The 15,923-nt window shown below is 31.3% G+C and overlaps 1 protein-coding gene across 1 annotated transcript; it reads left to right on the forward strand.

Annotated features, from left to right (window-relative positions):
- Positions 1 to 7,787: 7,787 nt before the first annotated feature.
- Positions 7,788 to 9,353, forward strand: LOC107006396. The gene is made up of 2 exons (XM_027913439.1): positions 7,788 to 8,603; positions 9,189 to 9,353. Exons 1-2 carry the CDS (start codon positions 7,860 to 7,862, stop codon positions 9,201 to 9,203), a joined length of 759 nt encoding a protein of 252 aa, XP_027769240.1. The 5' UTR covers positions 7,788 to 7,859; the 3' UTR covers positions 9,204 to 9,353.
- The last annotated feature ends 6,570 nt before the right edge of the window (positions 9,354 to 15,923 follow it).

Consider the following 15,923-nt stretch of genomic DNA (forward strand, 5'->3'; position numbering starts at 1 on the left):
TGTTGTGTCTTTTTTCTTTTTAAATTTAAAATTTATATTACCTTTTCAGTAAAGTAAGCAGTTGAAGTTCTTTTCGCATCAGGGAGGCATTGGTGTTATCCCGCTGTTGCAAACAGATTCTACAAGCCATAATCTATATGCCAATCACCAAGTCTTTTGAAGCGCATCTTTAGATTCGTAGTTGTTTGACATTTATCCACTTTCTAAAGATAACATAAGTTTCTCTTTTTGTTTTTTTATGTGCATGATGCAGAGAAGTGGAAACTAAAATATTATTGTGGTATTAATAGGAAAAGAGATGAGACCAGTTTGATTAAGCATCAGGCAAAGACAACTTCATTACTGGCTATAAAGTTGCTTGAGGTGATTGAAAGACTGCTTATCGACGAAGGTGATGTGCCCTGCACGAATGATCTACAAGGAGTCAATTAAAGCACGAGCGTCTCACACGATAACACAATACTATTCGCAGGTAAGTTTCGAAAGGTCTGTGAAATAATTGTAGGTACAACAACAAATAGAAATGAAAAAATGTGAACAGTAGTAGTAGAATTATCATGCTGGAAACTGGCAAAATTCTTATAGTTGTGATTTGTGAACTCTGTGTTTGTTTTCTTTACTAAAGAAATTAGGATGAGAAGCTGAAATTGATTTTCTATATTGTATCAATTCTTTAAATAGAGAAAGTGAATCATTGCAGTGTGAGTTGCAACATACATTGAGTGTGATATTAGTTGCTAAATAAACCTATGTCTTGGTTTATCTACTCAATTTGATGAGATTTGAGTTACTGAGGTTCCATATTTTAATGGGTTACTGAATATTGCTTTTTCGAATTTTATACATTTCTTTCAAAATCCTTCATCGTGCATATTTAATGAAGAGAACGACAAGAAAGTGAAAGTTGTAATTGCTAAATGCATTGAGAAGATTCATTGTAGCAAAGGCGCAACTACGAGTCTGACTCTTACTTTTATGGTTGGTGAGGAAATAGAAACCATGAGAATCGTTTAAGTTAAAATTGTTTATCCGTTAGTCTAAATGCGTCAATTTTTTCATTCTTTTTTTCCTTTCAAAAGTGACTTGTATTCCATTTGGTAAGGTTCTTGAATATTTTTTGTTTGATTATCTCTTGCTACAACACATCTAATGAAATTGGAAAATTAGTGCGCTTAGCTTCTCATACCATATGCATATTTGTATTTGGAAAAATTACATAAATTAATACATTTTAAAAAATAATTACTAATTTTAGCGATACTTTTTGTTTATTACCATTTATAGCAATGCTTTGTTAAATCTGTAATATGTATTAAACTTGTATTATAAATGAATTAAAAGTGATCAAGTGAGGTAAAAATATTATTGCTATAAATGGTAAATATTTTTTATTATAGTATATTTATGTAAGTTTCCCTTTGTATTTTGATCCAAGATGACATTGCAAGTCATTTATTCTATTTTCTTTTTTTGCAGTTGTTCTTCAAGATTCTCATCTACAATGTCGATTATGAAGACAGAAGCACTATCACATACCTATTTACAAACCAACCTTTTAGAATGTTACCTATAACTATTAAATATATAAAATTTGGTGTACAGATAATATTGTTCTTCATCGTCATTTTTTGGGGTTAAAATTGGTATTGTTTTATTATTTGTACGAACTGGTCAATGCACAGGCCTTGTCATTCTAGTTTAAATAAAAGCAACAGTATGAATAGACAACTTTAAGACTTCCCATTACATTCAAACACAAACTCTAAAGCCTGATTAATTATAAATTAATAAATTAAAGAATTTCAAATTTTTAATATTTAAATAAAAAAAATAAAAATAAACATTTGAATGATTTTATTTAAATTAAAAATTATAATTAAACTCTATATTTAAATAAAAAATGAGAAAACAAATAGGCAGTTCACTTTGACACAAACTCTAAACCTGATTAAGTAAAAAATAGCAAATTAACCAATTATATTACACGAATTGTATTTCTTTTAACATAAGCAAAAACTCACCAATTTTAAAATTCAGAAAATAGTTAAAATTCTTTTATATATGTATCTTAAATTAACAAAAAAAAAATATAAAAGAGTAACCAACTAAAAAAATTAAAAATGAATATTACAAAATTTTGCAAAAAAGAAGAAGAAAACACATGTAATTGAATTTAATAAATTTGAAATAGCGGGATCAGTTTTAAAAATTAGGGACTATAATTAATTAAATTATTTAAATTTCATATTTTTTGTAAAGACAAATATTAAATATTGAATAACCAATTTTAAAACTAAAATCTAAAATTTTTCACATGCTTTATTTAAATAAATTTGAATATAAATAGATAGATAGTTTTAGAACTCCCTATTAAATTCCCACTTAAACAAATTTTAAAAATATGAAAGTTCACAATAAAATTTTTTTTAAAAATAGTCTAAGAATTAAAATATAATGAAATGCCATTTTTAAAACTGAAACTAAAATTTTAAAATTAATTTTATTGAATACTTCAAATTTTATTATATAACCATTTGACAAATTTTAATATTTCTTTAAAGATGGAAATTGAATTTAAATATTTAAATGATGTGTTTTAAACTGAAAAATTAGAAAAAGAAAATTCCCTGTCTAAATTATAATGGGAATATAAATAGGAAGGTAGTTTTAAAATTTTCACCTTACATTCCCACACAAACACAAACTCTAAAACTTTATTAATTGAAAATTAATAAATTAAATAATTTATATTTACACAAATTTAAATTTAAATTTAAATATTTATTTAAAGATAAAAATTAAAATTAAGTATTCAGATGATATTTTTTAAAATTAAAATAATAATTAAATTCTTTATTTAATCAAAACCAAAATATAAATAGATCATTTTAAAACTTCACATTAAATTTCCACTTAAACTCTTAAACTTGATGAAGTAAATTAAACCAATCCTATTACATGAATTCTAAAAATGAAATGCCATTTTAAAATTGAAACTAAAATTTTAAAATTAATTTTATTGAATACTTTATATTATGATATATAACTATTTTACAAATTTTAATATTTATATAAAGATAGAAATTGAATTTAAATATTTGAATGATGTGTTTTAAACTGAAGTTTTTTTAAAAAAACTTCCATGTCTAAATAATAATGGGAATATAAATAGGAAGGTAGTTTTAAAATTTCCACATTACATTCCCACACAAATACAAACTCTAAAACTAGATTAATTGAAAATTAATAAATTAGACAATTTATATTACACAAATTTAAATTTAATTTTTAATATTTATGTAAAGATAAAAATTGAAAATTAAATATTCGGATGATATTTTTCAAATTAAAATTAAAAAATAATAATTGAATTATTTATTTAAATAAAATCAGAATATAAATATACCGTTTTAAAACTTCACATTAAATTTTCACTCAAACTCTAAAACCTGATGAAGATACATGAATTATATTTCTTTTAACATAATCAAAAATACTAAAAAAAATCAACAATTTTGAAAGTCAAAAAATAATTTAAAATTCTTTTATTTCAGTATCTTAAATTAACCAAAAAAAATCAACTAAAAAATCCTTTTTAAAATAAATATTACAAAATTCTATGTTGCAAAAAATAAAAAAGATCAATGTAATTGCAATTTATTATTTAAAAATAGTAAGATCGATTTTACAAAACAGTAATTATTGTTAGGAAAAATATACAATATTGATATTAGAATGGAATTATAAAATAGTAAATTACTTATCACAAACACTGTGTCGTGGCAAGCCACTGCCTTGAAAGCGATTTCGGCTCGACTCCGGTGCAAATCGCTGCAGCCGGTCTCTCCCTAAGATTCCACAGTTACTCTCAAACATGTGCGCTCGTGGCTGAGATTTTGGAGGTTGCTCAAAACCAATTGCCCAAAAAATATTCTAAGAAAAGATAAGAAGAAAAGAGGAAATGTTTTTCTCTTCTTTTTGTTTGTGTTGGTAGTGGTCTACCTTTTAGCATTCACAAAGACATTATTTATGTAGGAAATTTCTATAGGAGTTATTTTAGAGTCAAGAGTTAATTTGATAACGCATTGTGAATGTTAATGGCATTAAATGGCGTTACATCACATTCTACAGAAACTCTTGTTTTTTGTTTTGGAACGGAAAATTTTTTCTCTTTGTAACATATTTTACTTTGTATTCTTTGCATTACAATATATGAATAAGTGAGAATTAATATCACAATCCCTCACTAATGCAAAGACAAAGGGTAAGAACAAATTTTGAACAAAAGGAAGGAACATGTACGTAAGTGTCAATATCTTTTGATTTGAATTGACACGTAGTGATATGTGACAACAATTTAATATACAGAAAGTGAAGTACTCATGAACTGAGTGGATATAAATTGAGACCCCCATAACACATACTATATTATTAAATTTTAAGCAACCTCCGTGATACAAACAAAGTGCTTTTATGGTCATGCACACACACTTTGGATTTTATGAGTGCTCTAGAAAGACGACCCAAGTCTTTCATAAAAGGCGACCACACCTTTACACTCACGTAGGTGACTCCATCAATCCTATCTCAAATAGACCACCTTACGGCTATAGAATCATTAAGAGTAAAATAAGTTCAACCTTATAAAGCACTGTCTCACGCCATAGGGATGGAAAAAGTGGTGTATATTGAGGCCTAACAGGTCCACCACATTACCTCAATCAATGGACCTTAGCCCCATCCCCCTCGACGTTTCAAGGATTATTTTTCTTGTCAAGCCCTTCGTCATAGGATCTGTCAAATTTTTTTCGGACCTTACATATTCCAAGGAAATAACACCCAGTTTCAACAATTGTTTAACTGCACCATGTCTGATGCGAATGTGTCTCTTTTTTCCATTGTACACACTATTTTTGGTGATTCCAATTGCTGCATGTGAGTCACAATGAAAAGAAACTGGTGAAGCTTGTCTTCCCCACAAAGGCATATCTGCCAAAAGATTTCTCAGCCACTCAGCTTCTTGCCCTGCCAACTCGAGAGCAATGAATTCTGATTCAATGGTAGAACGTGCTATACAAGTCTGTTTGGAAGACTTTCACGAAATAGCACCTGCACCCAAAAGTAAACACATAGCCACTGGTGGAGCTAAGTTCATCATTGTCAGTTACCCAGTTTGCATCACAAAACCTTTTAAAACAACAGGAAATTTGTTAAAATGCAAACACCAATTCATAGTACCTCTCAAATATCTTAGCAACCAATGAAGAACATTCCAGTGTTCACTACTTGGATTATGAGTATATCTACTCAATCTACTAACAACATAAGCTATATCAGGCCGAGTATATTTCATGAGAAACATTACACTCCCAATTATTTTAGCATATTCAGTTTGAGAAACACTAGATTCTTTATTCTTCAAGTGTATGCTAGGATCATAAGGAGTTCTCACTGGAACTACATCAAAACAATCAAACTTTTTCAACATCTTTTCAATGTAATGAGACCGACACCAAGAGAAACCATTAGGATTTATTTTGATTTAACTCCCAAAATCACATCTGCTTCACCAAGGTCTTTCATTTCAAATTTAGAAGACAAAAAGTTCTTAGCCTCATTAATAACATTCACATTAGGACCAAAGATTAACATATCATCTACATATAAACATATAATGACACAATCTGAACCTATCATCTTAGAATAAACACCTGTATCAAATGAATTTACAACAAAGTCATTATCCACTAATGTGATATTAAATTTTTCATACCATTGCTTAGGTGCTTGTTTTAGTCTTATCCTCTTGTCCTGGAACCACAAAACCCTCAGGTTGAGTCATATAAATCTCTTCTTTTAATTCACCATTTAGAAATGTTGTTTTGACATCCATTTGAAGTACCACTAAGTTGTGAATAGCGGCCAAAGCAATAAGAGTTCTAATGGTCGCTATTTTAGTCACAGGAGAATAAGTATCAAAGTAATCAACACCTTTCTTTTGGTTAAAATCCCTAATTACAAGTCTAGCCTTATATTTATCAATTGTACCATCAGGTCTCAATTTCTTCTTAAATATCCACTTGCTACTTATGGACTTACAACCTTCAGGTAAATCATACAAGTCCCAAGTGTGATTAGAAACTATAGGGTCTAATTCACTTTTAATAGCCTCTATCGAAAATATAACATCTATTGATCTCGTTGCTTCATCATAAGTCTTAGGGTCTTCTTCTATTAAATAGATAGACACTAATTCGTCATTTATTAATATCAAAATTTTCAGTTAAGAAAGTAGTGATAAAATCAGGATCAAAATTTGTCTCAATTCTGTCTCTTACTCCTTTTAAGTTCATTTTCATGCTCATAGAAATAACTCTAGAAGAAGGTAGAACATGAGAATTAGTAGATATAGACGTAGAAGCATTATTTTGCACATCACTCGGCGCATTGTTTTTCAAAGTAAAAATATGCTCAAAAAATTTCGTATCTCTAAATTCACAAATAGAATGATAATCTAGAGACATAAATCTATATGCAACACTATTTTGAGCATAATAAATAAAGATAGTATCAGAAGTCTTAGAAGCAACATTTACTCGTTTAAAATCAGGTAGATAAACCTTAGCCAAACACCCCCACACTTTCAGAAATTTCAAGTTAGGAGCAAATCATTTCCACAACTCATATGACGTCTTGTCTAACTTTTTATGCGGGACTCTATTAAGAATATAACATGCAAACAACACTGCTTCTCCCCACATATTTTCAGATAGACCAAAGCTTAAAAGCATAGAGTTCATCATTTCTTTAAAGGTTCTATTTTTTCGTTCGGCTACACCATTTTGTTGGGGAGTATATGGAGCACTAACCACATGTATGATACCATATTTTCTCACAAAAATATTCTAGAGTTTGTTGACAATATTGGCCTAAGGTTAGCCTAACATCGATATATACAAAATAATGAATTGAAAAATATAATCCGAACTCCTTTCGAATAGCTTTAAGGAAGCAAGTCTTGAGTACCTGCAAACATACTTAGTAAAAGTGTTAGTAATAAATAAATATGAATAAAATTGAATATATGAAATAATAACTTAAAAATAAAAACCCGTTTTATTAACATAGGAGGCCTTGAAAATCGACGATAATTTCTTCATCGGTCAATTAAAAATAATAATGTATATGATGTAAAATAAATAGTATTTGGTGAGGATATATATCAAAGAGGTAGTAAAAAAAATAAAATAAAGCATAAGACTGGAAAACTCAAACAAATCGCTAAGAATGTTAGTACATAAATAATGAGAAGAACAAAAGTAAACAACAAATAAAGAGATAAACAATGTCTAACCACAAATAAATAAAATAACATAAAGAAAATAATGTATTACAAATATAATAATTAAATAATAACATTAATCAATAACAACAAAAAGTGATTAGTAATGCAAAAATAAATCAACAAAAAAGAAGAAACATGGAAAAAAAAAAAGAAATGCAGGAAAATAATTCAAATCAATTTCTAAGAATCATAATCAATAAATAAAATCTAACATGTTATAAAGTATTTGTATATAGTGAATGTCTATCATGTGGAGTCCTTTTTAGGATATGATTAAAGAGTCCTCCTACTTGGGGACCAAGTTAGATTTCTCCTATAAATAGAGTGCTCCTCTTCATTGTAAATTCATTCATCAAGAGAAATAACAAGTCTTCTCTTCTTTTCTCTCTAGTTTCTTCTTCTTATTCTATAGTTTTATAACACGTTATCAGCACGAGACTCTAATTTCTCAAAAGTGAAGGTTAGATTTGAAGAATTAATAAAGGTATTATTTATTCTTTTGTTTTTAATTTTAATGGCCAATCTTACAAAACTAGAGTTCACTGCCCTTCAAAGTTCGGGCAGGAACTACCTCTCATGGGTGTTGGATGCTGAAATCCACCTTGATGCAATGGGTCTTGGAGACACCATAAAAGAAGAAAATAAGGCATCAAATCAAAACTGTGCACGAGCAATGATATTCTTGCGTCATCATCTTGACGAGATTCTGAAAATCGAATATCTGACAGTTAAGGATCCACTTGTTTTGTGGAAAAACCTAAAAGAAAGATTTGACCACTTGAAGATGGTCATACATCCAAAGGCACGATATGATTGGATGCATCTAAGGCTACAAGACTTTAAGTCTATACATGAGTATAATTCTGCCATGTTCAGAATCACTTCTCAATTGAAATTATGTGGAGAAACGGTTAGTGAGATTGATATGATGGAAAAGACATTCTCCACTTTCCATGCCTCGAATGTGCTCTTGCAGCAACAATATCGAGAGAAAGGTTTCAAAAAGTATTCTGAACTAATTTCTCATCTTCTTGTGGCCGAGCAAAATAATGATTTATTATTGAAAAATCATGAGAATCGACCTACTGGATCTGAACCACTTCCTGAAGTGAATGAGGCGTACGCCCACCATGCTAGGCGTGGAAAAGGTCGCGGTCCTAATCGTGGACGTGGACGTGGTCGTGGACGTGGACGTGGTCGTGATTATGGTCAAGAACGTAATTCTAATCTTGGCATTAATCATTCATCAAATAAAAAGGAAAAAAGAAAGGATGAGAAACGTGAAGCAACTAGGGAAGGTTGTTTTCGATGTGGTGGAAGAGGTCATTATGCACGTGATTGTCGTACTCCCAAACACTTGGTTGAGCTTTATCAAGAATCACTAAAGAAGAAAGAGAAAAATCCTGAGGCAAATTTTATCTCTGAAAATCAAGTTGACATCACGCACTTGGATATAGCAGATTTCTTCGCACATCCTGAAGGAAAAATAGATCACTTAATTGGTGATGGTTCTGTGAACATGGAAGAGTGATATTTTTTTTTTGTAGTATTTATTAATAAATTTCATGTAATGATAGTTGTTTGCATGAATATTAGTATTTTAAATTAGTTTAGTCGTTCATTAGCTTGTTCCTTAATTCTTAATAAAATAATATATATTTTTCATTGTTTTATTTATATGATTCTAATATGATAGAGTTAGTCAAATACTAAACTTTATCACGTGTTTGTATTATATTAGGTCTTTAACTTGATCTAATGTTAAAAACATGCAGTCTGTTATTAACTAGGATTAAATAATGATTTTATTTTATTTTCCAAACAACTCGTTTTTGACTTAGAGGAAACAATAAATTAAGGCTCAATTTCTAATATTTAATCATTAATTTATTCCTTTGAATATATTGTACCCTTTTGACAACACTAATATTTAATATATATTTATTTTGTGTATGTCATTTCATGTGAAGATATGGATAATTCTAAGAACATATTATCGAAATATGAAGATATTTGTTTGATTGATTCTGGTACAACACATACGATATTCAAAAATAAGAAATATTTTTCTCATTTAAGTATGGGAAAAATAAATGTTACTACAATTTTTGGTAGTACTAATATGATTGAGGGCTTTGGAAGAGCCATTGTAATTTTGCCCAAGGGAACTAAACTCATCATTAATAATGCTATGTTTTCTCCAAAATCTAAGAGAAACTTGTTGAGTTTTAAAGATATCCGTGAAAATGGTTATCATATCCAATCAATGGATGAAATAAATCTTGAATATCTTGGTATCACCAAGTATGTCTCTGGGCAGACATGTGTTATAGAAAAGTTCCCTGCTTTATCTTCTGGCTTGTATTGGACAAAAATTAGTGCAATTGAGGCACATTTTATAGTAAATAAGAAGTTTACTGATTCCAATACATTTGTACTTTGGCATGATCGTCTAGGACATCCTGGGTCAATAATGATGAGACGAATTATAGAAAATTCGAATGGACATCCACTAAAAGACCTAAAAGTTCTTTTAAATGGTGAATTTTCTTGTACTGCTTGTTATCAAGGCAAGTTAATTGTGAGACCATCACCAATGAAAGTTAAGATTGAGTCCCCTGCGTTCTTGGAACGTATACATGGGGATATTTGTGGACCTATTCACCCACCTAGTGGGTCATTTAGATATTTTATGGTTCTAATAGATGCTTCTTCTAGATGGTCTCATGTGTGCCTATTGTCATCTCGTAACTTGGCATTTGCAAAATTATTGGCACAAATAATAAGGTTAAGGGCACACTTTCCTGATAATCAGATTAAGTCCATTCGTCTTGATAATGCTGCAGAGTTTTCATCCCAATCATTTAATGATTATTGTTTAGCAATTGGGATAAGAGTTGAACACTCCGTTGCTCATGTTCATACTCAGAATGGTCTCGCTGAGTCATTAATTAAACGTTTGCAATTAATAGCAAGACCATTGCTTATGAAAACTAAGTTGCCCACTTCTGTGTGGGGACATGCAATTTTGCATGCTGCAACACTTATTCGTCTCAGACCGACAAGTTATCATAAGGTTTCTCCATTGCAATTGGTTATGGGTCAAGAACCTAATATATCCCATCTAAGAATTTTTGGAAGTGCTGTATATGTGCCTGTGGCACCACCAAACCGCACTAAGATGGGCTCTCAAAGAAGGTTAGGAATATATGTTGGGTTTGAGTCACCCTCCATTATACGCTATCTTGAACCATTGACTGGAGACATGTTTACTGCTAGATTTGCAGATTGTCGGTTTGATGAGACAGTTTTCCCAAAATTAGGGGGAGAGAATAGTGAAATGAAACGAGAAATTTTGTGGAAAAATTTATCATTGTCTCATCTTGATCCATATTCTTCTACTTGCGAACAAGAAGTACAAAAGATTATTCATCTGCAGAAAATTGCAAATCAAATGCCAGACGCATTTACAGATTTGAAAAGGATTACTAAATCACATATTCCTGCAGAGAATGTCCCAATTCGAATTGATGTCCCTAAAGGACCATCCACTAGTGTCATAGCTAATGAGTCAAAAACACACCTAAAGCGTGGTAGACCATTGGGGTCTAAGGATCAAAATCCTAGAAAAAGAAAGATTAAATGTCAAGATGACACTATGAAAGAATCTCATATGGAAGTTCAAAATTTGAATAAGTCTGATATTCATGAAAGAATCAATGAACTTGAAACTCAAGGAAATAATGAACTATCCATAAATTTAAGAGATGTTGAAACTAATATGAATCGATCAGAAATAGTGGTTGATTATGTCTTTGCATATAATGTTGCAACAAATATCATGCAAGATAATGAGGATCATGAACCTCAATCTGTTATAGAATGTCGACAACGAAATGATTGGCCAAAATGGCAAGAAGCAATTCAATCAGAGTTGAATTCACTTGCCAAGCGTGAAGTTTTTGGACCTATAGTTCAAACACCTAATGGTATTAAACCTGTTGGTTACAAATGGATTTTTGTGCGAAAAAGAAATGAGAAAAATGAAATACAAAGGTATAAAGCACGCCTTGTGGCACAAGGATTTTCTCAAAGGCCTGGCGTCGACTATGAAGAGACATACTCACCCGTTATGGATGCAATAACATTGCGTTATCTCATTAGTTTCACAGTCCATGAGCAACTTGAAATGCATTTGATGGATGTGGTTACAGCCTACCTTTATGGATCACTTGATAATGAGATATACATGAAAATTCCTGAAGGATTTGCGATGCCTAAATCATGTAATTCAAAATCTCGAGAAATGTATTCAATTAAATTGCAAAGATCATTATATGGTTTGAAGCAATCTGGGCGCATGTGGTATAACCGTCTTAGTGAGTATTTAATTAAGGAAGGTTATACAAATGATGCAATTTGTCCATGTGTCTTTATAAAGAAAACAATATCGGAATTTGTTGTACTTGCTATTTATGTTGATGACATAAATCTTATTGGAACTCCAATAGAGCTTCAAAAGGCAATTGATTATTTAAAGAATGAATTTGAGATGAAAGATCTGGGAAGGACAAAATTATGTCTTGGTTTGCAAATTGAGCATTTGACAAATGGTATTTTTGTTCATCAATCTGCCTACACAGAAAAAGTGTTGAAAAGATTCTGTATGGATGAAGCGCATCCATTAAGTACTCCGATGGTTGTTCGTTCACTTGATGTGAATAAGGATCCATTCCGACCTCAAGAAAAGGATGAAGAAATTCTTGGTTCTGAAGTACCATATCTTAGTGCAATTGGTGCACTAATGTATCTTGCTAATACTACAAGGCCTGATATAGCTTTTGCTGTTAACTTGTTAGCAAGGTATAGTTCTGCTCCTACTAGGAGACATTGGAATGGGATCAAACACATTTTGCGATATCTTAAAGGGACAACTGATATGGGCTTATTTTATTCTGTTAATTGTAGCCCAAATCTTGTTGGTTATGCTGATGCAGGATATTTATCTGATCCACACAAAGCTCGATCCCAAACAGGCTATGTGTTTATATGTGGGGGGACTGCCATATCTTGGAGATCTACAAAGCAGTCCATCGTAGCCACTTCATCTAATCATGCTGAAATAATAGCTATTCATGAAGCAAGTAGAGAATGTGTGTGGTTAAGGTCTATGATACATCTCATTCGAGAGAAATGTGGTTTGAAATGTGATAAAGTACCCACCACTTTATATGAAGATAATGCAGCATGCATAGCACAACTTAAGGGAGGATTCATAAAAGGAGATAGAACAAAGCACATTTCACCGAAGCTTTTCTATACACATGAACTTCAAAAGAATGGTGATATAAATGTGCAACAGATTCGTTCAAGTGACAATGTGGCTGATCTATTTACCAAGTCTCTACCAACTGCAACTTTCAAGAAGATGGTGCACAAGCTTGGAATGCGAAGATTCAAGTCTCTGGATTAATGTTCTCATTAGGGGGAGTGAATACGCGCTGTACTCTTTTTCCCTTACGAGGTTTTGTCCCACTGGGTTTTCCTTGTAAGGTTTTTAATGAGGCAGCCTAGATGCGTATTAATAGATATGTGTACTCTTTTCCTTTACTAGAGTTTTTCTTTTCTTAAAGTTTTTTTTAGTAAGGTTTTTGACGAGGCACATCATCTATGAATTAGACATTCAGGGGGAGTGTTATAAAGTATTTGTATTATAGTGAATGTCTATCATGTGGAGTCCTTTTTAGGATATGATTAAAGAGTCCTCCTACTTGGGGACCAAGTTAGATTTCTCCTATAAATAGAGTGCTCCTCTTCATTGTAAATTCATTCATCAAGAGAAATAACAAGTCTTCTCTTCTTTTCTCTCTAGTTTCTTCTTCTTATTCTATAGTTTTATAACATAACAATAGTAATAACAATTAGGAGAAGAAAAAAAAAGCAATAATAATAATAATAATAATAATAATAATAATAAACCACACAAATGGCACGATGCACCATTCTTAATCTATATAAGACAATAATAACCAACAACAAATAATAATAATATTATTAATAATAATAATAAGAAGAAGAACAAGAAGATAAATAGTACCAAACTATAGAAGGACAAAATAGTACAAGCAAGTTATTACAATCCTAATCAATTCAAAATATTAGAAATGTTGCACAACTAATGAAATTTTAATTATAAGAATATAACAACTTAACAAACAAACAAATAGAACATTTAAATAATAAAGGAATATCAAAATAATATTATGGTATCATTGAAAGCAAACAAACTCACTGGAAAAGTGTGAAAACATAAAAGTCACTCAACACAATTTAAAATAAAAAGACAGAGAGCACCAGATTTGCCCGAAAAAGAAGAAAGCTGTCAGGTAGGTTAGGATTTGGTTCAATGGTTGTTCGTCGGAGCTTGAAATTCACCGGAGATAGAGGTCGGAGTTTTGGAACTGGTTGCTCGCCTGCATAATGGAAAAAGAAAAACGTAAAAGGGAATGGAGATGGGAACCGACACTTTGCTTCCGATTTGGAACTTCATTGCTGGCTGGCAAACGAGAAAAAGAAAAGGTCATTTAGGGGTTGTTTTAGTTTGTTGTGGAGCTTGAAGCTCCTATGGTGGTGTAGACAATAAAATTTGCGTCGAGAAAACAATAATCAAGAACGGAAAATTATAGCAACAATCGATTTTATTATTTCAAATGCGAGTGTTACAATCTCTATAATTCCTCTGAATTCGCCTTTTCAAATATAAATTCAAGGGCTTTAAAGCTTGTTCTTGAATCTATGATGAACTTGAACTTGAACTTTATCTTGATCTTGACTTTTATTTGAACTCAAGGGCTTCGAGCTTGTTCTTGAATTCGGTGGTCTTGATCTTGATCGTTCTTGAACTTGAATGCTTGAATTCTTAAACTTGTAGCTTTGTAGAGAATTAAATGGCGTTTGTACCACAGAGTTTCTCTAGCTTCTTGTTTAGAATTTTCTGTCTGTTTTCTGAATTATGAGGACCCCTATTTATAGTTTTAGAATAGAGGAGTTGCGATTGGAATAGGATTCCGTTCAGCCAATAAGATTTAAGTGACATGGCATTTGGGCTTTATGGAGTGGGCTTGTCATCTTTGACACATATCATGATTCTATTGGTTTTCTTATTTGACTTGGCATGCCACATCATCTGCACACGTGGCGCCAAGATGGGCTCTAGAATGAGATGAGATTGGGTTTAACAAATTGCGTTCATCCAATGTAGCCCAAATCAATTAATTTAGACTTTAATTAAATCCATATTTATTGGACTTAAATATTTAACTCAATTATATCAATCCACAATATTTATTTGGATTAAGATATATATGAATTCAATATAATCCGAATCATTTTTATAAATTTATATTTAATAAATTTTAAATGATTACAAATGCCCCCTGCTTCAAGTCTTGTCGAGATATTTTATCTTTTAGAGACTAGGCTTGAAGCATTAACCGGTTACTAAATTCACCTTAGTTGAAAATGAATTATAATTGAATTAACAATTGTAATTCTACTCAATTTCATATTCCTATATATGATTTATTGCCCAAACCAAAAGGAAATCATAATTCAATTAGGAATTATAATCCTACTCAATTTCATATTCATATATATGTTTTATTGCCCAAGCCAAAAAGAAATTGTAATTGAACTAGGAATTGTAATCCTACTCAATTTCATATTCATATTATGTTTTATTGCCCAAGCCAAAAGAAATTGTAATTGAACTAGGAGAAGGATTCTATCCCACCACATGACATCTATAAATAGATACATTGTCTCCATAATTTTATCTTCAATTACGGATTGTGAGCCTACGACGAAAAGGGCATACTCAAGGTAATTTTCCTTCTTTTTTTAAATTTATTTTCGTCACTTTTTTACAGCTTGACATGTCTGTCGTAGAAAATTTATATCTCATTGTAGAAAATTCGAAATCATGAACCGTTTGATTTTTCAGAAACTAGATTTTTCGATTCCCGCCTTGAAGATAACCTCAAGGTGTTACAAGTCCCGAATGCTTAACCATGAAGCTTTACTAAAATACCGTGTAACGCTCCCGCCTTGAAGATAACCTCAAGGTGTTACAAGGTCCTGAATGTTTAACCATGAAGCTTTACTAGAAAACCGTGTAACGCTCCCGCCTTGAAGATAACCTCAAGGTGTTACAAGGTCCCGAATGCTTAACCATGAAGCTTTACTAAAATACCGTGTAACGCTCCCGCCTTGAAAATAAATTCAAGGTGTTACAAGGTCCTGAATGCTTGACCAACTTGAAGCTTTAATAGGATACCATGTAACGCTCCCGCCTTGAAGATAACCTTAAGGTGTTACAAGGTCCTGAATGTTTGACCATGAAGCTTTACTAGAATACTGTGTAACACTCCCGCCTTGAAAATAAACTCAAGGTGTTACAAGGTCCCGAATGCTTGACCAACATGAAGCTTTAATAGGATACCATGTAACGTTCCCGCCTTGAAGATAACCTCAAGGTGTTACAAGGTCCTGAATGTTTGACCATGAAGCTTTACTAGAA

The sequence above is a fragment of the Solanum pennellii genome, chromosome 12 (genome assembly GCF_001406875.1).
Source record: "Solanum pennellii chromosome 12, SPENNV200".
NCBI lineage: Eukaryota > Viridiplantae > Streptophyta > Magnoliopsida > Solanales > Solanaceae > Solanum > Solanum pennellii.